The 24,253-nt window shown below is 32.6% G+C and overlaps 1 protein-coding gene across 1 annotated transcript; it reads right to left on the bottom strand.

The window, feature by feature from the left end:
- Positions 1-4,937: 4,937 nt before the first annotated feature.
- Positions 4,938-17,071, bottom strand: LOC131944598 (uncharacterized). The gene is made up of 5 exons (XM_059305283.1): positions 16,983-17,071; positions 14,164-16,125; positions 13,549-13,824; positions 8,201-8,219; positions 4,938-7,977 (listed from the first exon to the last, which is right to left on the bottom strand). Exons 2-5 carry the CDS (start codon positions 16,082-16,084, stop codon positions 5,256-5,258), a joined length of 4,938 nt encoding a protein of 1,645 aa, XP_059161266.1. The 5' UTR covers positions 16,085-16,125; positions 16,983-17,071; the 3' UTR covers positions 4,938-5,255.
- Positions 17,072-24,253: the final 7,182 nt, after the last annotated feature.

The raw sequence follows: 24,253 nt of genomic DNA, 5'->3' as shown, positions 1-24,253 counted from the left end.
TCACCATCAAATTTCCAACATTCGTGTGTTGTGTGCTTTTCGCTTTAATCATAAATCTGCCCGACCCACTAACGGGTTAGCAGTCCAGCTCTCTACCGCTAGACCACTCCGTCCCACACCAAGTGAACGCCTAATAAAATGTGTATAAAAGTGCGGGATATTATTAGTACTTTATAAATTTACATGCGTTTTTGAGAAATCATGTCCTCAATTTTAGGGTCTTAGGGGCGTAATTTAATTAAGCTAATTTAGGTATCTAATTGCTAGTTTTTATGATTGCATCTGAAATTGTTAGGCGAAAATAGCCTGCATGCCGAATTTCAGATCTCTAGAGCAATCAGAAGTGGGCTAATTTTGTTGTCAATTTTAACAACAAACAAACGCGAAGCTGAGTTAATAAAAACGTGTTAAAAAAATAAAAAGGAAAAGAAAGTGGGAATCAACGTACCAGATGGAGCTTAACATGTTGACACTCGTACTCTAATTGTGGAGGAGATAATCGCCTTCAATATCACAATTAAGAACGGATGAGATCAGTGTTTTTTCCAGAATTTTTTCTATGGGGTGCACTTGATAGATAACCTAAGATAGGTTATTATTATTACGTGAACTTATTTCAGCCACCACGGTAGTTTAAAAAAATTGTTGAGTCTGGAATTTTTTCATAATGAAATGGCTCCTTAAGGGTTCAATAGGCTGTGAAGTCTCTTATAGCCTTTCAGAGGAAGGAACATGACCTCAATATATCATACAGCCTTGTAACAAGTTGCTCAGTAATGATTTTTTTAATACCCTATAATAACAAACCTATCTAACTACCACCATAACCTTTCTTTCATAGCAATCAAAGTAATGTTTCAAACGACAAAGCGTTAGACAGTGACATTTGAACCGTTATAAAGTGACTTGGAGTCATTATACAGTGGCATTTGGGTACTTTTCCGTACTACACTACGGACATTTGTAGAAGATAACTTAGGAATGACGACATTCATACGTGACCGTGACCTTTTCCCTAGCACTTACATGTTTAGTGGAATTGTGAACGCCATCAACTCGAGCTGGCGAATCGTGCTCATCTTCAACCAAACTTTTCTGCTGAAAGACGATTGGATGATGTTCACGTCCAGATCTGCCATCTACGCGCAGACGCCAGCCAACCCGAACCGAGTGATCGTTCTTGTTGACGAGATGCACGCGTACAATCTTCCCACAGAGCTGTTGAATGCTGTTGTAGAGGACAACATTGTCGTCGTCAGCCACTGGGTGATGACGTATGAGCTGAGAGAGAAACTCAGGACATGCCTCAGAACAATTCAAAACCTTTGTGTTCAATTTTAATTTATTTTCCTGTCTTTAGTTTACGTTTTTCTTATGTGGTATAATTAATTTGAATTAATAGGTTCTTTAGACAGTATTCTTAGTATCAGTTCTTTCATTCTTAAGGTTTCAGATGAAAAGATGCATTCAATGCTTTAATGCGCTCTTTCTTAAATTTTCTTTGATATTCAAAGTCACTTAAGTAATTTAAAAACAATTCTGTTGTTCTTCTAGTTTTGTTTGAATTTAGTTTGATATTAAGATTAATTTAACATATGTATTTACTAATCATTTTAGAGTAATCAATTTAACTTAAACGTCGTAAGATTATTTTTTTACCCAACTGTTTTTTGTATACATTAATAGTGGTAGGCATATAGCCCAAAGATTTATTTTAAGTGCCTCAGTACGTCTGAAATTAGGGTGTTAGTTTAAACTAACTTCCGGGTTCGCAGGTGTTTTAAAACCGTCGTTCAGCCTTCATGGAGATAATATATTCATATAATATAGACCTGGCTATCGATCGTTATTGCGTTGTGCATACCTGACTCAAACCATTGCGATATTTTACCAGACGAGCGTCGTCGCTAATTCGGTACTTTGTATATCATTCATATCGCTTGAAATCGGCTTTAGTTAATCAGGTAGATTATTTTAAAATAAGTATTATGCTACACGGCACTATTGATCGATCATGTTTTTCTCTCTCTCTACCTACCTTCTTGAAAATCAATATTTATAACCTTGTATATATCGATATGTTTAAGTTAATAGGACATTTTATAGGTGACGTACCCAGAGGCGTCGCAAGGATGGGACGGTGGGTGCGGACCGCACCGGACGACACCATTTAAGTGGATGATACCAAGACAAAAAAAATGGCAAGATATATAGAATAAATGTATTTTTTTTGTCTGTTCAATGGATGGTTAGAGTTAAAAAGTATTTTAAGTACATAATGACGATCACGACAGGGGAGGGAGGGGGTGACACGATGACGTAAACATGCAAATTTTTGAGAAAACAATTTTTTTAAAGAAATTAATGAATTTGTTGATTTTTTTCATTGACTTCATTAATTATAAATGTTTAAAACATTGGCTTTACTTTGACTGAATAATGACGACACATGATTTGTTTACTTTTTAGTACAATAAATGGCGGCTTCATCCAAGATTTCGTGGCCCATTCAGATCTTTAACGCGTTATAAAGTCGATTTTCTGACGGCTATAACTTTAACAATTCGTCCGTTTGCTGTATTTATTACGTTCCAACACTTATATCAATTTTAACGGTCTTTTTCATTTAGTTTTACAATAAATTTCTCTAGCTCTACAATCTGTCCAAGAAAGTTATTTATAGATCTAAATATCAGGTGGCCAAAAAAGTTATGTATAGATCTAGAATCTAGGTCGAACCAAATTATTTTAAAATCAGAATAATTTATTGAGTTTCTTTATTAAAATATTAGTCCTTAAATATTTTATATAAATCTTTCATTTTTAGCTTCACGGATCGTCTAATTCAAGAATAATACAAGTGATTTATCTATCTAGGTTCTAGATCTAGATTCTAGAGTTACGGAAAACTTGACTTAACCAAACCAATCGTAGAATCTAGATAATTCTATCTTGATCTAGATGATAATGAGTTTCTATACTAAACTATTTCAGACCTTCATTATTTTATATAAATCTTTAATTGTTTAGCTATGAAATTTGTTAATTTAAGGTCAAATTTAATTTGAAAGTTACTATACTTAGATCTAGATCTAGCTAAGGTAAATCAAGTTGCATAAGGAAACTCAAAGTATTATTATTGCGGGTTCTAGACACATCACGTCAATGTTTAAAGAAAAAATTCAATTTTTTTTTAGATATGAATGATAAAGTTGCCTATCTGAACTTGGCGGGATACAGGGCAGGTGAAGTAGAATTCATCTGTTTCTTTGTCCTAAGCATATGAAGGGTTAGTGTGGTCAGAGACATGCTTGGCCGGAATAGTTTTTTTAACGATAAAAACATGTTGTCTGAGACTTGGCGGGACACTGGGCAGGTGAAGTAGAGTTGAGTAGGTCACCTGTGACGTCAGTATATGAAGAGATAGTCCAAAATCGTTTTTTTTAAGGATAAAAAATCTTTTTGAATGTGGGTTCTGGTTTTTTGTGACGATAAGTGACAGACGTGAGGTTTTTTATGGTGACCTCCGAAACCGACAGTTATCCAAGGGATGACGGGTAGTCTAGTTAGTATTAAATGCGAACACTTTAAAGCTTTTAAGTGGGGTGACACTAACTGCAACTTTACAGAGAAAAGGAAGGGTGAGGGGGCGTTGACACCAAGAGATGCCGCACCGGGTGACACCCGACCTAGCAACGCCACTGGACGTACCTTATAATTTAAGAACGTCATGGTGGCTACGTTTACTGTAATTATAACTAAAGCTATAAAAATAGCTCAACCTTGGATAAAAACTTCCAGGAAAGGCGTAGTCGGATGGTAGAGCATCGAATCCCGCACTTCAGTCTATAGGAGGTACTTGAGCCCACACAGCAATGATGGGCACTTGACTCACGTTTGTAAAAGTAATTTTTTCCACTCTATCCCATTATATGTCAAGATCACATAAACAGGGGAATTCTACTTCATCTGCGCTAAAGACATCAAAGCTTTAGCATAAAAAGTACGTTTGCAATAATAATCTTTTTTTTTTTGCCGCCTTTTTAATTACTGAGGTAAAATTAAACATCCGTTTCAGGTTAAAATCATTAGTGAAAGAGGCACGTGCCACAATTCTGGGACCACAAGGCAGGCTTTAGTAAACATAGATCGTTAATGGGCAAAAATTCAACTTAGTAGATTACTATTGATCAATCACAAATATACGCTCAAAGCCAGCGAATTTTGAAATACTAGCCATCGGTACCCGTTACACGGGAATTATAGTCCTTTATATTTTAAATGTTATACATGTTTGAAAAAAAATTATAAAATAGTTATTGGTCAAAACGCAATGTGCTTTACTACATGTTGAAGATATTAGTGACAAAGCAAAGAAACAACTAAATAGCTAAAAACCTGACACATTAAAAATAATATAGGCTGTCAATACCTATTAGAAAAAAACAACAAAATATCAGCACACACAGATCAAGAGACTTAAATAATTTCGTTAAAAACCCAGCTGTTTTTCTAAGAAATTTTAATTAGTTTAAGCCGAGAAAATTGCATCAATTTCAATTCTAAATCAAATTTGAATGTAGCAGTTCATTTCTTCATGTTCTAAAATTGGAAGATGACACCATTAGTGTTTGTGTACTTTCCCTAGTTGAAACATGTAACATGTGACGTCATTCCTTTTTTCTTTCTCGTCACAACTATAAAAACACTTTTCCTGTTGCATAATTAAAAATGTGCTTCTACATTCGAATATGCCTAATTTTTATTTTCTTATTTTAAAAAAAAATTAGTTTTTACATTTAATACATTCAAATTATAATTTTCAACCAAAGTCTATTTCTTTAAGTTCTTTATATATTGCTGAAGATAATGATCTCATAGCCTCGGTACATATGTTGACGAGAGAAAGAGAGAGAGAGAGAGAGAGAGAGAGAGAGAGAGAGAGAGAGAGAGAGAGAGAGAGAGAGAGAGAGATAGCATACATGGACTTTTATAAATTAAGATTGAGTTAGTAAGCTTTTATTAATTCAATTCTAAAAAATGTAAAAAAAAAAAACAACTAACAATACCTAAATCATTTATATGCCAAACCAACATGAAAGACACCATCATACGAAAAATGTGGCACATATTATATTCATATATTCACCACCATTAAGCGGTTCATTTTTCTTAGTATAACATTTTTTAAAAACATTAAATGACAGATCAAACTAAATGAAATATTTAACTGCTGTGCAAAAGTAAAGGCGGATTCAGTGGTCTCTAAGTCGTGAGTTAATTGCTTCAGTCAAGTAATAACCAAGTTCCCAATGAGATACAACTATAATGTTATCTTCATGAACTGAGTGCACTAGCTCCAGCGGCAACTGACAGAGAAGATTTTTTTCCACCAATATGACAAGTTTACCTGGGTTGTCAGGGGTCACGGAGTACACCGCAGCTTTCATTGTGAACATGGCCCAATCATCGTCATGGAGGAATGGTTCGCTGCAGACGAGGATGGCCCGCCAGCTGGAGTTGATGGCCTCAACGATACCCTGGGCCATGGTGGCGCCACCTGGAAGGTCACGGTCACGAATGTGTGTTGTGTAGCCCAGCTGGTCTTCAACGAATGACCTCAGACTTTCGCAAGCAAACTGATAATCTCTACTTGTATATCCGATGAACACACCAATAGGATAATCTTTTGCAGATTTGAGCTTAAAACTTGTAAAGATGTGTAAAATCCGAGACAAAATATAGGTTTTATTTTTGTGTATTAGAATAAACATTAAAAAGCAAGCCATGAGGAGGAAAAATAAAATAAAAGCCAGCGAGAAGAAAAACGGACCAACACAGCTACGCCATATATTTTCCAAATTACTGCTGTCTAATGTATATGCAAGTATTCCATTTTTATTAATGCAAGAATAATTTCCGTTATTATCTAATTCAACATAAGTTGTTTGCATCCACTTCAAAAATCTTAAACTTACACATCCGCAGGACAAAATATTGCCGGCCAACAAAAGCTGAAACTTGCCTTGACGTTTAACCAGTCCGTCTAGCTCATCGGTAGCCGTTTGATCAAGTAAAGAGATGGCGTTATCACGTAGATCCAAAACTTGAAGGTTTGGAGTTAATTTAAGATCAAATGGAATATCCTTAAATCGATTGTTTGACAGGATTAGGTGTGTTAAGTTCAAATTATTAGAAAACATTTTCGCCTCAAGTAATGAAAGCGAATTTGAAGATAAATCTAAAAACTGGAGATTTGTTACTTTCTGGAAAAGTCTTTGGCCATAGTTTGAAATTAACCATGGGGATATCAAAACATTTGCCATTGAAAGATTTTCTAATTTTGGAAATGTATCCAGAATTGATACCGATAAAATACGAAGATCTGTGTTTGAAATGTTTAATATTTTTAACCCATCAAGTCCATATAATTGTCCTGTAAAATATTGCACACCAGTTTTTGAAAGATCGAGTTTGACAACTCGTTCAGCTCCTTTAAAGTAAATAATCTTATCCATATAACCAGCTGAGATAAAATCTGTGAAGATTATACGACGAATTGAACCCGAAATGTAAACTGTATATTGAGGGAATTTTAATCCAGACCGATTTGTTTTTGGGCGAAACACTTTGTCGTTCTTATAGTTGTCTAATGCATTGAAATTAGTTCGTTGAAATTCATTTTCTTTTTGAGTAATAGGCATTTCTTTAGGATCTTTAATTTCATCTTTGCTTTGAATATGTGAGATAACCAGCTCTTCCAAATTTGATAATTTACAAATCCTCGCCACTGCGAATCTTAACCCGAAAATAGGATTAGATGAAATGTCAAGAAATTTTAAGCATCTTTTCCATGTTTCACTCCATAACGCGTCTGCAGTTATGAGAAAAATTCGATCTTCTCGCATAATGACTCGACTAACGCAAATACTCGTCAAGTATCGTGTGTTATTGGCGTTTAATATTCCAGTGTGGTGATAAAAGTCGTACACATTATCAAATTGTTTAACTGAAAGTCCGGTAAAAACTAATTCATCCATCACAGAATTATTTAGTGGAGCCAGGAGACGAAGCATTTTTTGTGTGCCGATTCGAAAGTCGATGAAGTCTAAAAATTTAAGTTTTTTGAACGGCTGTAGAATTCCGTTTGAGATGTTCACCATTTTATTCATTTTAAGAATATACAGTGAACTTACCTGCCCCACTGTCTCAAAACTTTGGTTGGTTATAAAACTAGCTTCTCCTGTGATTTGTAAACTTTCCAGACTGGTCAGATTTCTAAAATCTAGTGGGAAATAAATTTCCCATCCAGCAGTGTTTATTGTTAGAAGTTTTAGATCTTTAAGGCAACCAAGAAATTTTTTGGGGTAGCTATCGTGTCTCTCGTCATTGGCATTGTTCATTAACAAAAGTTGACGCAGATTCTGCATGACACAAAACACATTGCTTGGCAGGCTGTTATATTTTAAGTTGTTGTTTTCCAGGTTTAAAAACTCCAAGCTTTCCAACCCAACAAAGGCGTCCGGCTCAATGTCTTCTAGGATGTTGAACGATAAGCTGAGATACCTGAGCTTTGTTAAGTTCGTGAACACATTGTTCGGGATCGTCTTCAAAAGGTTCACATCTAGAAGTACCGTTGTGGCGTTTTCTTGGAACAGAAGAGAATCGATTTTATTTATAGATTGATACCGGCAATCGACTTTTATCTCACTCTTTTCTACGGTCACCGTGCAGGGAGATGATTGGTTGCCAGCAGTAGCTGCGTCAAATTTTGTTTCTTCCAGGCTAGGATCCAACTTGTAGGATTTCAACTCTGGGGGCTGTTTAATAGCGCCATCATCAACTTTAGTCTCCATCGTGTCAGGTGCTGCATAAATCGCCTTATCATGGCCTATTGCCTGCAGGAATACGTCGTTGACGGTCAGCATGATGGTCAAGCTATACAAAGACACAGCGCTTTTCATTGTGTCCAAAATCCTGTCCAACAGCAATGAATAAAATTAATCATGACATGCATGCTGTTTTAATTAATTCTATTCACGCATTTGAAATAAACGTTAAATTAGTTTAGATGAGTAGTTTTAATTTACATTATCAGGCTATAAACAAATATTGTCCGTAACTTAAAGTAATGAAAAGTTGACTATTTAATATACTATGGTATTAAGTTTTACTGTTATTTACTTTAGAAAATACTTACACTTCTTTTTTACAGCTCTCTGTATAGTTTAATTAAATTGTTACGTTAGATGTTTCTTGCATTTAGGAATGTTGTTCACAAACTGATCTTTGAGACGTACACATACGCGTAGAATATTCATGTAAAGGTACGGAGCATTCAGCTCTGCTGTGTTTTATATTGACATTCTAGGCTCGACACGACCATGTGATAGTCAGCATTGCTGTGTTTCAAACTGACTCATTGAAAATCATTGAACCATTCAATCTCTCGCATAACGTCCACTTGAAAATTGATTTCTGCTGTCGTCAAACTATGTATCTAGTTTTTGTTTATTACGACATAGTTTATTTTATGCCCTGGTTTGCCAACATTGTTTTAGATCGATCCCTCGGAAAAATTTGTCTTCTCAGCATTGATAGGTAACGAGTTAATGACAAACTCTGATAAAAGACCCAAGGCTGTATATACAGAAGTTATCTCGTCCTAACACAGCAACAGCTAGTGGTTCGCATAAACACTTTCCTTCAAATGTCATTGTTGTCTCTTTTTGAAGTTCATGCCTTTCCTCCCCACCCCCGTCCTCCCATCTTCATGACACACACTGAAGTTACCTCTTTCCATTTGTAGATAGGTTGCGTCCAAAATAAACCGGGAGTGATCTCTCCTAAACTTTCTCGAATATTCTAATATAACACTACGTATGTTTACTTAAACTTTTAAAAATAGAATAAAATCTAGTAGAAAAAAAATTGCGCACCAAGCGAGCACCAAAACCAAATGTGCGTAATAGTGCGCAATATTATTAGTACTTTATAAATTTACATGCGTTTTTTGAGAAATCGGAAATAGCGTAAATTAGTACTTCCGGTCAACGGAAATTACTCAAAATGTGAAAGAAGGTAGAGAATTAGATCTTTTACTTACATGTGAAATTTCATTTATCTATCTGAATTAGTACTCAAGTTATAGGCTTTTGAAAAATTCAAAGTAGAATAAACCGGGAGTGATCTCCCCTAAACTTTCTCGAATATTCTTATATAAAATAACAGGGGATGGGAACTCGGGCTATAGACATGATTTTTAATCCATTTTAAATTCTTAAAGTTTTAAAAATAGAATAAAATCTCGTAGACAAATTAATTGCACACCAAGTGAACGCCAAATAAAAAAGCGCATAATAGTGCGCAATAATTATTAGTACTTTAAAAATTTACATTAGTTTTTTGATGAATCGGAAGTAGCGTAAATTACTACTTCCAGTCAACGGAAATTACTCAAAATTTAACAGAAGGTAGAGAATTAGATCTTTTACTTACATGTGAAATTTCATTTATCTATCTGAAATAGTATTCAAGTTATAGGCTTTTGAAAAATTCAAAGTAAGAAAAGTACCACTTCCGGTTATCGGAAATCGCTCAAAAGTTGATACGGATCTACGGTTTTGATAAAATACTTATATATGAAATTTCATCAACCTAGCTGTAACGGTTCTCAAGTAATCGTGTTTACACACGGACAGACAGACAGACACACACACACACAGACACACAGACATACGGACAAGATTGCAAAATTATGTTTTTCCGTATCAGTGAGGTGTAAAACGTCGAGATTTGTAAAAATCTCGATTTTTTTTTGCACGATTACAATACTTTCTCTATACTACGTATATACGAGAAAGTAAAAAGGAAGCCCCTGACTTAACCTTTAACTGTGAAGTTTCTTTTTTTATCTAACGCTGATGGTCGAGGCCTAGAAATCGTGGGTCACTTTACGATATATCTCAAGTATCAGTTTTACTTAGATATAAATATAAATGCATTATTTGTAGATATAAATCGTAATACAAGGAATTAATCGTTCGCACGACACCACATCTATCTCTTTACCAATTATCAATTTTGTGTTCCATTTACAAGTGGTCTATTTAATTCAATCACTTAACGATGGTTAGTTTATATAAAGCCCGGCCAGTGTAGGCTAGATTTCGTAACTTTAAGCACGATAATTGAGATGGTTATAGTTTTCTCGTTGGCTGAAATTTAATAGCCCCCTTTGACTTAAACAATTCCTGTCAAATTCGGGTTTAAGGAAAAGACACCACCCTCTTTGCTTTTAGATTGTACGACAATAAATATTCTACCATATTCTTTTCGACATTTTTAAATTACATTTCTGAAGACAGGCTTCAAAAACATATTGCCTCCCATTCCCCGTTAATCTTCTTGTTTTGTTCAGTTATAGTGCCAGTAAAATTATTGTATATCAGCGCATTCTTAAACTTGTAAGATTTAATAAAGTAAAAATTTTAAAATAAAAAGGTAAAAAATGTGTGTGTGAAATATTCGAAGAAAAAAAAACAGAATCATTTTGCCAACAATGTCGTTTCAAGTCATTATATTCTTACAGACCAATCGACGAACATGTGGTATAATTAATTTGCATTAATAAATTCTTTTCGTTCTTTACACATTATTCTTAGTTTCTATTCTTTTCATTCTTTTAGTTTCAGATGAAATGTTTCATTAAATACTTCAATTCGCTCTTTATTAAATTTTCTTGGGTATTTATTATGAAGAGATTTTATTTTTAACAAATATATTGTTCTTCTAGTTTTATTTAAATTTTATATGATATCGAAATTAATTTTACATCTTTATTTAGAAATCATTTACAGTAAAATCTGGGCTAGACAGTGAGCACTATGAGTTTGCATTTATATTGTGTTTTTGTTATGCGTGTTGCGTTAGCATTAGCGTTTGTGTTTTCGTTTTCGTTTTTTACGTTTGCATTTGTGTTTGCATTGTGTTTGTGTTTGCATTTTGTTTGTGTTTGCATTGTTTTTGTGTTTGTGTTTTCTTTTATGTTTGTGTTTGTGTTGTGTTTGTGTATGTGTTTATGTTCAGTTTTGTTCTGTTCCCAAGTTGGTGTACATTGAAAAAAAAAATCACCGTGGAGGAGCACGGGTATGCAGCTATTCTATAATATAACGCTGGTTGTAGTGTGTCAGTCCTTCCGTCATCGCTATAGATTTGGGAACCGTTTGGAAGTCTCTCCCTGGGCGCAGACGCCCGGGTAAACGTGGTGTTCGGCGGCGGTTTAGATTACGACGCGAGTTCGGGGAGGAGAGATGTCTGGGCGGACGTTCGTGAGAGTGTTGGCTCTCAATATTTTTTACTCCAATTTAATTTTCGTGAATATCCGTATTCACACCAAAGTGCTACCGACACCCGCGCGCAGTGCTGTGCGCTAAAAAAATATCCACCTCTATGCGGGGGCTCCCATCCGAGCAGAGCGCGGTAAACTCTGAGGTAATATCCATATACCCACCGTGGCGAAGCACGGGTATAAGCTAGTGTAATAAACATTTTCATTTTTTCGGGCACAGAAAACGCCTATGTCGGGAAAATTGATAATAAGACTTACTTTTAATGAGTGTCTATTAATAGAAAACGAAAGTTGGCCTACGTCAATTTTTTTAAAGACTTCATCGATCATAGCATAAATACTTTAATTTTGGATAATTTTATAATCCGACAAGGTAAATGTTTAGACGAGGCCGCAGATTTTTGAAATGCCGTTTTGTAAGTGGTTTTACAAAACAAAATTCTGTAAAATACAAAATCAAACGAACGAAGACGTATACAAAGAAAATGGCGATATCATGACATAGATTTACGATTAAAAACTTACATTCTGAAAACAACGAATTAAATAGGTTATGTTGTATTTTTAAACGCATTATACGTTACGGTATGGCAGGCCAGCATGTCTACGGCCGGGAGTGTCGTTAGGGTCTTAAAGAGATAAAATTCCATGTTTTATTTTGTGGTATTATAATTGAAGAGCAACGTTATTTCTTGTTATATGCTTAAAATGATGAGCCATAATTACATAAATGTTTTAATTAAACAAAATTTGAAAATCTAAAAACAAAAATCGAATATCAAATTTAAAAAAAAAAATCAAATATTAAAAACCGAAAATCTTGTTTTCGAAATTCCGCAGAGCTGTTTTTCAGTCGATTAGAGTGATGCTCTTCGTGGCTCTATTGAAGCAACGTAGCGTAGCAGGTTGACGGGATCCACAAGCATAAGTAGCCCGTCTTACTCCCTTCCCAAGGGATAAAGACAAAGACGACCTCGCTCATTTCTCAACCAGTGTGGCCCGATTACACTGCGCTGTTTTCAACACTGAGGGCAACAGGGGAGCCACGACACACGCTGCTCGTGTTCAAACTGAATCTGCAAGCCCTACATGGACGATCGTGAAGAACAAAATATAATAACCAGTAATGACATGCATGAACGAACTTCAAAGGCAGCACGTAATGAGCGCGGACTAAACAGGGTTTTCCCATTGAACTTTGGTGACGTTTTGTCCCGACTGCCGAGAGAGCCCTCCCGATCGAACCACCATAAAATCGCATACGTTTTTATTTACTCTTAAATATACGTTTGGTTTTTTTTTATTTTTATCTGGCCAACTAGGAAATGTTTGTACTCTTTCGCATACGCCAACAATAGAACGTGAGGAAAATGTTCAATAAACGCAAAGTGCTAAAACGTAATCAGTATCAGATAATATTTTCACTTAGATACCTAGAACAAATGATACCTTTTAATAACAGTAATGTCGAAAGAAACAATTCTTTTAAACGTTAATAATTATGCCAGGGGAGGTAACCTAAAAATTTAACTCATGCTAAATATTGTTATTTAAAAAAAAAATTACGCAGATGTGCGAGTCAGATTTTTGTTGAATAAAACGGCTGTTTGTTTGATAAAGCCAGTTGAAAAATCGTTTGTGTTTGCTTTTTTTTGTGTGATTGCATTTGTGTTTAAATTTGTGGTTTGTGTTGTGTCTGCGTTTGCTTTTTCGTATGTGTTTCTGTTTGCGTTTGCGTGCTACATTTGCGTTTGGATTTGTCATTGCGTTTTAATTTGTGTTTGCTTTTATGTTTCCGTTTTCGTTCGTTTCCTTTTGTGTTTGTGTTTGCGTTTGGGTTGTGTTTGTGTGTGCGTGTTGCGTTTGTGTTTGTGATTTCTTTTGTGTTTGTTTTTGTTTTGTTTTGTTCTATTTACAAGTAGGCCCTAATTACAATTATACTTAGTATGACTAAAGAGAGATAACAAACATTTTTAAAAAAACGTTAAATGTTACAGCAAAATAAACGCAATATTTAACTGCTGTGCAAAAGTAGAGGCGGATTCAGTAATCTTTAAGTCGAGAGTTAATTGCTTCGGTCAAGTAATAACCAAGTTCCCAATGAGATACAACTATAATGTTATCTTCATGAACTGAGTGCACTAGCTCCAGCGGCAACTGACAGAGAAGATTTTTTTCCACCAATATGACAAGTTTACCTGGGTTGTCAGGGGTCACGGAGTACACCGCAGCTTTCATTGTGAACATGGCCCAATCATCGTCATGGAGGAATGGTTCGCTGCAGACGAGGATGGCCCGCCAGCTGGAGTTGATGGCCTCAACGATACCTTGGGCCATGGTGGCGCCACCTGGAAGGTCACGGTCACGAATGTGTGCTGTGTAGCCAAGCTGGTCTTCAACAAATGACCTAAGACTTTTGCAAGCAAACTGATAATCTGTACTTGTATATCCGATGAACACACCAATAGGATAATCTTTTGCAGATTTGAGCTTAAAACTTGTAAAGATGTGTAAAATCCGAGACAAAATATAAGTTTTATTTTTATGTATAAGAATAAACATCAAAAAGCCAGTCGTAAGAATAAAAAATAAAACAAAAGCCAGCGTGAAGAAAAACGGACCAACACAGCTACGCCATATATTTTCTAAATTACCGCAGTCTAATGTATATGCAAGTATTCCAATATTATTAATGCAAGAATAATTTCCGTTATTATCTAATTCAACATAAGTTGTTTGCATCCACTTCAAAAATCTTAAACTTACACATCCGCAGGACAAAATATTGCCGGCCAACAAGAGCTGAAACTTGCCTTGACGTTTAACCAGTCCGTCTAGCTTATCGGTAGCCGTTTGATCAAGTAAAGAGATGGCGTTATCACGTAGATCCAAAACTTGAAGGTTTGGAGTTAATTTAAGATCAAATGGAATATCCTTAAATCGATTGTTTGCCAGGATTAGGTGTGTTAAGTTCAAATTATTAGAAAACATTTTCTCTTCAAGTAATGAAAGCGAATTTGAAGATAAATCTAAAAACTGGAGATTTGTCACTTTCTGGAAAAGTCTTTGGCCATAGTTTGAAATTAACCATGGGGATATCAAAACATTTGCCATTGAAAGATTTTCTAATTTAGGAAATGTATCAAAAAATGATGCAGATAAAACACGGAGATCTGTATTTGAAAGGTTTAATATTTTTAACCCATCAAGTCCATATAATTGTCCTGTAAAATATTGGAAATTGTTTTTTGAAATGTCGAGTTCGATAACTCGTTCAGCACCTTTGAAGTAAATAATCTGATCCATATAGGCAGCTGAGATAACATCTGTGAATATTACACGACGAAGTGAGCTCGAAACGTAAACTGTATATTGAGGGAATTTTAATCCTGAACGATTTGTTTTGGGACGATTTGTTTGGCTCCTATAGTTGTCTAAAGCACCGAATTTCGTTTGTTGTAAAATTTTTTCTCTTTGATTGATAGGAATTTCTTCAGGGTCTCCTTCAATTTGATCTTTGCTTAGAATATGTGACATAACCAACTCTTTCAAATTTGATAACTTACAAAACCGCAATAATGCAAATCTTAAACCAAAAATAGGATTTAATGAAATGTCAAAAGTTTTTAAACATCTTTCCCACGTTTCACTCCATAAAGCGTCTGTTGTTATGAGAAAAATTTGATTTTGTCGCAGAATGACTCGACTAACGCAAATACTTGTCAAGTATCGTGTGTTATTGGCGTTTAATATTCCAGTGTGGTGATAAAAGTCGTACACATTATCAAATTGTTTAACTGAAAGTCCGGTAAAAACTAATTCATCCATCACAGAATTATTTAGTGGAGCCAGGAGACGAAGCATTTTTTGTGTGCCGATTCGAAAGTTGCAAAAGTCTAAAAATTGAAGTTTTTTGAACGGCTGTAGAATTCCGTTTGAGATGTTCACCATGTTATCCATTTGTGTAATACTCAGTGAAGTCACCTGCCCCACTGTCTCAAAACTTTGATTGGTTATATAACTAGCTTCCCCTGTGATTTGTAAACTTTCCAGACTGGTCAGGATTCTAAAATCTGGTGGGAAATAAATTTCCATTCCAGCAGTGTTTATTGTTAGAAGTTTTAGATCTTTAAGGCAACCAAGTAATTTTTTGGGGTAGCTATCGTGTCTCTCGTCATTGGCATTGTTCATTAACAAAAGTTGACGCAGATTCTGCATGACACAAAACACATTGCTTGGCAGGCTGTTATATTTTAAGTTGTTGTTTTCCAGGTTTAAAAACTCCAAGCTTTCCAACCCAACAAAGGCGTCCGGCTCAATGTCTTCTAGGATGTTGAACGATAAGCTGAGATACCTGAGCTTTGTTAAGTTCATGAACACATTGTTCGGGATCGTCTTCAAAAGGTTCACATCTAAAAGAACCGTTGTGGCGTTTTCTTGGAACAGAAGAAAATCGATTTTATTTATAGATTGATACCGGCAATCGACTTTTATCTCACCCTTGTCCACGGTCACCGTACAAGGATATGATTGGTTGCCGGCAGTAGCCGCGTCAGACTTTGTTTCTTCCAGGCTAGGATCCAACATGGTGTAGGATTTCAACTCCGGGAGTTCTTCAATATCGCCATGATCAAATATAGGCTCCATGGGTGCTTCGTGGCCTATTGTCTGCAGGAACACTTCGTTGACGGCCAGTACGATGGTCAAAATGTACAAAGACACAGCGCTTTTCATTTCATAAGGTCAAAAGGTCAATATTCCCTGTGCCCAGAATCCTGTCCAACAGCAATGAATGAAATTAATTATGACATGCATACTATTTTATCTAATTGTATTCACTTTTGGCGTAACGCATTTTAATTAAACGTTAAATTCGTTTAAATTGGTAGTTTTATATTAGATTATTAGTTTATAATTTTTTTCTCATAAAAAACGTTTTAATAACAAGCTTGTATGTAATAATACAAAAAAGTAGACAATAAATTACACACTATCATTTAAATTATAAAGAAAAGCGTGTGAAATTCTCCTGATATGAGCTATATATATATATATATATATATATATATATATATATATATATATATATAAATTGTCGAATGATCACCCTAATATTGTGTAAGGTCTTAGACCGACCCTGGAGGGTAACAAAAATTTTTTTTTTCTCCGTCGGAATAATCCCTTAGGGAAGTTAGATTTGTCCAGATGCCGTATTTTCTCTTATAAGCATAGCAATTGTTAGTGGAAAAGTAAACGAAGGCTAGATCTATGTCATTTGGTCTATATTCACAGAAATTCACAAAGTACAGCATTCATTTAAAAAAGTATTTTGTTATAAATTAAGTTATATAAAGTAATGAAATTGTGAAAAATAACTGCGAAAGTTAATTTAATATCATTTTCGATCATTCTTTTAATCACCTTAGAAGTTATAAGTTTGCGAATATTCCACTAACGTTTTTATATCATAAAAGTACTGTTTTAACGTTTAAGCACACCACACAACAGCCATCACCAATTAAATAATATTTCAAATTTTCAATTTTTTTTTAAAAACCTAAGCGAAGCCAGGCAGTATGCCTAGTATACTTTAGTATTAAGTTTTACTGTTAATTACTTAGAAAATACTTACACTTTTTTACCACTCTCTCTATAGTTTAATTAAATTGTTACTTTATGTTTATCTTGCATTTAAGAATGTGGTTCACAAATTGATCTTTGACATCTATACATATGCGTAAAATATTCAAGTAAAGACACGGAGCGTTCAGCTTTGCTGTGTTGTATGTTGACCTATTAGGCTCGACACGACTATGTAACATTCAGCATTGCGGTGGCTCAAACTGACAGACACATTAAAAACCATTGAACCATTGAATCTCTCAAATGACGTACATTGATTTTTGCTGTCGCCGAGCTATGTATCTTGCTATTGTTCATTACAACACATTGTATTTTATCTCCTGGTTTGCCAACATTTTTTTAGGTCGATCCCGGGCTTGACTCCTCGGAAAAAAATTGTCTTCTCAGCTTTGATAGGCAACGAGTTAATGACCAACTCTGATAAAAGACCCAAAGCTGTAAATATATATGTTATCTAGTCCTAACATAACAACAGCTTGTGAGTCGCACAAAACTTTATTTGAGATGTCAATGTTGTTTCTTGTTGAGGGTCATACAATTCTCTTTCCCCCCCCCCCCCCCCCTACCTACCCCCCCCCCCCCTCATCCTCAAGACGCACAGTGCAGTTAACTCTATCCAGTTGTAGACAGGATGCGTCAAAAAATAAACCGGGAGTGATCTCCCCTAAACTTTCTCGAATATTCTAATATAAAATTACGAGGTATGGCAACTCAGGACATAGACAATATTTGTTATCCATTTTTAATTACTTAAACTTTTTATAATAGAATAGAATCTCGTAAAAAAAGAATTGCACACCAAGTGAACGCCTAATAAAATGTGCATAAAAGGGCGGGATATTATTAGTACTTTATAAATTTACATGCGTTTATTGAGAAATCGGGAATAGCGTAAATTAGTACTTGCGGTCAACGGAAATTACTCAAAATTTGACAGAAGGTAGAAAATTAGATCTTTTAATTACTTGTGAAATTGCATGCATCTATCTAAAATAGTACGCAAGTTATATGCTTTTGAAAAATTCAAAGTAGAAAAAGTACCACTTCCGAAAGTCTCTTGTAATCGTGCAAAAAAAAAAAATCGAGATTTTTACAAATCTCGACGTTTTACACCTCACTGTACGGAGAAACATAGTTTTGCAATCTTGTCCGTTTATCTGTGTGTCTGTGTGTGTGTCTGTGTGTGTGTAAACACGATAACTTGAGTACCGTTACAGCTAGGTTGATGAAATTTCATATAAAAATATTTTATCAAAATATTAGATCCGTATCAACTTTTGAGCGATTTCCGATAAACGGAAATGGTACTTTTTTTGCTTTGAATTTTTCAAAAGCCTATAACTTGAGTACTATTTCAGATAGATAAATAAAATTTCACATGTAAGTAAAAGATCTAATTCACTACCTTCTGTCAAATTTTGAGTAATTTTTGTAGATCGGAGGTAGTAGTTTACGCTATTTCCAATTTCTCAAAAAACGCATGTAAATTTATAAAGTACAAATAATATTGCGCACTATTATGCACTTCTTTATTTGGCGTTCAATTGGGCTGCAATTCTTTTTCCACGAGATTTTATTCTATTTTAAAAGTTAGAGTATTTAAAATGATTTAAAAATCATGTCTATATCCCGAGTTCCCATCCCGTGTTGTTTTATATAAGAATATTTGAGAAAGTTTAGGGGAGATCACTCCCAGTTTATTACTCAGATGGTTATAGTTTTCCCGTTGGCTTGAAATTTATTAGCCTACTTTGTTGAGACCAATTCCTCTGATATGTGCCTGCAAATTCGCAAAATAACTCAGGTGCAAGGAAAAGACATCCCCCTCTTTGCATTTATACATAAAGATTATACAACAATAAATACTCTACCATATTCTTTTCGATATTTTAAAATATATTTCGGAAGACATGCTTCGAAATAAATATTGCTTCCCATTCCCTGTTATTCTTCTTGACTTGTTCTTTTATAGTGGCACGACAATTATTGTATATCAGCACATCCTTAAACATGTAGGATTTAAAAAGTAAAAATCTACTAATGATAACGAACGTAAAAAAAAAAAAGAAATTCGAAAATAAAAACACAATAAATTTAAAAAACAATGTAGTTTCCAGGGAATTCATTTTTTTACAGACAAATGTGCGAACATATCCAAATGTGCAAAATGATATTAACTTAATACTTTCATTTAAATGATGTCATAAAATGCTTACCTGTTTTATATAAAATAATAAACTAAGACGATGAAAATAATTTTTTAAAACAATAAGTCTAATTATGTTTCGTAAAACGAAATCAATAATGTTTTGCAGCTCTATTAAAAAATATATTTAAATGAATTTGTATTGCGTTTTTCCTAATAATACCGGAATATTAAACCAGGTCTTTGAGCATTTTCAAAATTTTACTTTTGCAATCTGAACTTTTTAAAAAGTACTGGAGAAGGAATTTTAGTCCATTTAAGATTACCCAAAAGACACAAACTTTTAAGAAGTTTCCAATAAATAACAACCATTTTTTGTTGTGTACAGATAAAAACGACGCTCAGCAAGAAAGTTTTTAAAAATTCTGTTCGCATACAAACTTGCATCTTTAAGTTTTACTGGGTCGTAGGTAACTTTTGGAATATCTACTTACTGAAACGTTAAACTGCCAGATAGCGTAGTATCTCTAGTCTATATACGTAAAATGAATTTATGTTTGTGTGTTTGTTTGTTTGTCTTTTATGCATTACTATACCTTTCATTTAATTTTAACTTTGGGAAGTTGTTGCGAATACTACTGTAGAGAGAAATATAAAATTTAAATTTGCAGGCAAAATTTTTCTAGACATGATATTCCCTCTGTGAATCGAAATTATTAATTTGTTTGCCAGTGATCGTCTTAGATAGCATATTTGCCCTGCTGGACGTGTGTCCGCCATTAAAGTTTTATATTGCGTTGTTATTAATGTGCAGTTGATATTTGCACGCAATGGTATATATAATTCAAGGCATGTGCTAAGTGTGATAATAAAATAATATTCTTCCAAAGAAAAACGTCGTTTATTTGGGTAGATTGAACTATTCAAACACAAATTAGAAGAAAACATCATTCCTTTATTGTTGAAATAATTATAATAATAGTTTTGCTATTCTGTTAATATATCACTCTGTCACTCATTCCGTAACGCCCTATAGAAAACACAAGTAAAATAAAAACGTTCACAGTCGAGGGAAAAACAAAAATCCGCCCCACCCCCTATTGTCTGATGAGTTGCCTAAAAGAAACTCTGAATGCCACTTTTGATAAGTTTGAGCTTAGGTACAAGGTATAGGGGCATGACATACTATTTTATTTGGTAGGAATGTGCTGTATCTACGTGTAGGTCAAGGCTAAATTCTGTTAAACTGCCAATAACTGACAATAACAATAACAATAACGATAACGATAACGATAACGATAACGATAACGGTAACGGTAACCGTAACCGTAACCGTAACCGTAACCGTAACCGTAACCGTAACCGTAACCGTAACCGTAACCGTAACCGTAACCGTAACCGTAACCGTAACAGTAACAGTAACAGTAACAGTAACAGTAACAGTAACAGTAACAGTAACAGTAACAGTAACAGTAACAGTAACAGTAACAGTAACAGTAACAGTAACAGTAACAGTAACAGTAACAGTAACAGTAACAGTAACAGTAACAGTAACAGTAACAGTAACAGTAACAGTAACAGTAACAGTAACAGTAACAGTAACAGTAACAGTAACAGTAACAGTAACAGTAACAGTAACAGTAACAGTAACAGTAACAGTAACAGTAACAGCAACAGTAACAGTAACAGTAACAGTAACAGTAACAGTAACAGTAACAGTAACAGTAACAGTAACAGTAACAGTAAATGTAACAGTAACAGTAACAGTAACAGTAACAGTAACAGTAACAGTAACAGTAACAGTAACAGTAACAGTAACAGTAACAGTAACAGTAACAGTAACAGTAACAGTAACAGTAACAGTAACAGTAACAGTAACAGTAACAGTAACAGTAACAGTAACAGTAACAGTAACAGTAACAGTAACAGTAACCGTAACCGTAACCGTAACCGTAACCGTAACCGTAACCGTAACCGTAACGATAACGATAACGATAACGATAACGATAACGATAACGATAACGATAACAATAACAATAACAATAACAATAACAATAACAATAACAATAACAATAACAATAACAATAACAATAACAATAACAATAACAATAACGATAACGATAACGATAACGATAACGATAACGATAACGATAACGATAACGATAACGATAACGATAACGATAACGATAACGATAACGATAACGATAACGATAACGATAACGATAACGATAACGATAACGATAACGATAACGATAACGATAACGATAACGATAACGATAACGATAACAATAACAATAACAATAACAATAACAATAACAATAACAATAACAATAACAATAACAATAACAATAACAATAACAATAACAATAACAATAACAATAACAATAACAATAACAATAACAATAACAATAACAATAACAATAACAATAACAATAACAATAACAATAACAATAACAATAACAATAACCAATAACAATAACAATAACAATAACAATAACAATAACAATAACAATAACAATAACAATAACAATAACAATAACAATAACAATAACAATAACAATAACAATAACAATAACAATAACAATAACAATAACAATAACAATAACAATAACAATAACAATAACAATAACAATAACAATAACAATAACAATAACAATAACAATAACAATAACAATAACAATAACAATAACAATAACAATAACAATAACAATAACAATAACAATAACAATAACAATAACAATAACAATAACAATAACAATAACAATAACAATAACAATAACAATAACAATAACAATAACAATAACAATAACAATAACAATAACAATAACAATAACAATAACAATAACAATAACAATAACAATAACAATAACAATAACAATAACAATAACAATAACAATAACAATAACAATAACAATAACAATAACAATAACAATAACAATAACAATAACAATAACAATAACAATAACAATAACAATAACAATAACAATAACAATAACAATAACAATAACAATAACAATAACAATAACAATAACAATAACAATAACAATAACAATAACAATAACAATAACAATAACAATAACAATAACAATAACAATAACCAATAACAATAACAATAACAATAACAATAACAATAACAATAACAATAACAATAACAATAACAATAACAATAACAATAACAATAACAATAACAATAACAATAACAATAACAATAACAATAACAATAACAATAACAATAACAATAACAATAACAATAACAATAACAATAACAATAACAATAACAATAACAATAACAATAACAATAACAATAACAATAACAATAACAATAACAATAACAATAACAATAACAATAACAATAACAATAACAATAACAATAACAATAACAATAACAATAACAATAACAATAACAATAACAATAACAATAACAATAACAATAACAATAACAATAACAATAACAACAATAACAATAACAATAACAATAACAATAACAATAACAATAACAATAACAATAACAATAACAATAACAATAACAATAACAATAACAATAACAATAACAATAACAATAACAATAACAATAACAATAACAATAACAATAACAATAACAATAACAATAACAATAACAATAACAATAACAATAACAATAACAATAACATAACAATAACAATAACAATAACAATAACAATAACAATAACAATAACAATAACAATAACAATAACAATAACAATAACAATAACAATAACAATAACAATAACAATAACAATAACAATAACAATAACAATAACAATAACAATAACAATAACAATAACAATAACAATAACAATAACAATAACAATAACAATAACAATAACAATACCAATAACAATAACAATAACAATAACAATAACAATAACAATAACCAATAACAATAACAATAACAATAACAATAACAATAACAATAACAATAACAATAACAATAACAATAACAATAACAATAACAATAACAATAACATAACAATAACAATAACAATAACAATAACAATAACAATAACAATAACAATAACAATAACAATAACAATAACAATAACAATAACAATAACAATAACGATAACGATAACGATAACGATAACGATAACGATAACGATAACGATAACGATAACGATAACAATAACAATAACAATAACAATAACAATAACAATAACAATAACAATAACAATAACAATAACAATAACAATAACAATAACAATAACAATAACAATAACAATAACAATAACAATAACAATAACAATAACAATAACAATAACAATAACAATAACAATAACAATAACAATAACAATAACAATAACAATAACAATAACAATAACAATAACAATAACAATAACAATAACAATAACAATAACAATAACAATAACAATAACAATAACAATAACAATAACAATAACAATAACAATAACAATAACAATAACAATAACAATAACAATAACAATAACAATAACAATAACAATAACAATAACAATAACACTAACACTAACACTAACACTAACACTAACACTAACACTAACACTAACACTAACAATAACAATAACAATAACAATAACAATAACAATAACAATAACAATAACAATAACAATAACAATAACAATAACAATAACAATAACAATAACAATAACAATAACAATAACAATAACAATAACAATAACAATAACAATAACAATAACAATAACAATAACAATAACAATAACAATAACAATAACAATAACAATAACAATAACAATAACAATAACAATAACAATAACAATAACAATAACAATAACAATAACAATAACAATAACAATAACAATAACAATAACAACAACAACAACAACAACAACAATAACAATAACAATAACAATAACAATAACAATAACAGTAACAATAACAATAACAATAACAATAACAGTAACAGTAACAATAACAATAACAATAACAATAACAATAACAATAACAATAACAATAACAATAACAATAACAATAACAATAACAATAACAATAACAATAACAATAACAATAACAATAACAATAACAATAACAATAACAATAACAATAACAATAACAATAACAATAACACTAACACTAACACTAACACTAACACTAACACTAAC

The sequence above is a fragment of the Physella acuta genome, unplaced genomic scaffold, assembly GCF_028476545.2.
Source record: "Physella acuta isolate Inbredline_101_S28 unplaced genomic scaffold, ASM2847654v3 ptg000500l, whole genome shotgun sequence".
NCBI classification, from domain to species: domain Eukaryota; kingdom Metazoa; phylum Mollusca; class Gastropoda; family Physidae; genus Physella; species Physella acuta.
This window is presented reverse-complemented; position numbering and strand designations above follow the sequence as displayed.

Coding starts and splice junctions, on each gene's coding strand:
- LOC131944598 (XM_059305283.1), bottom strand. CDS start 16,084: ATGAAAAGCGCTGTGTCTTTGTACATTTTGACCATCGTACTGGCCGTC. Junction 13,825..14,163: donor CGGACTGGTTAAACGTCAAG/GCAAGTTTCAGC, acceptor AATCTGCAAAAG/ATTATCCTATTGGTGTGTTC.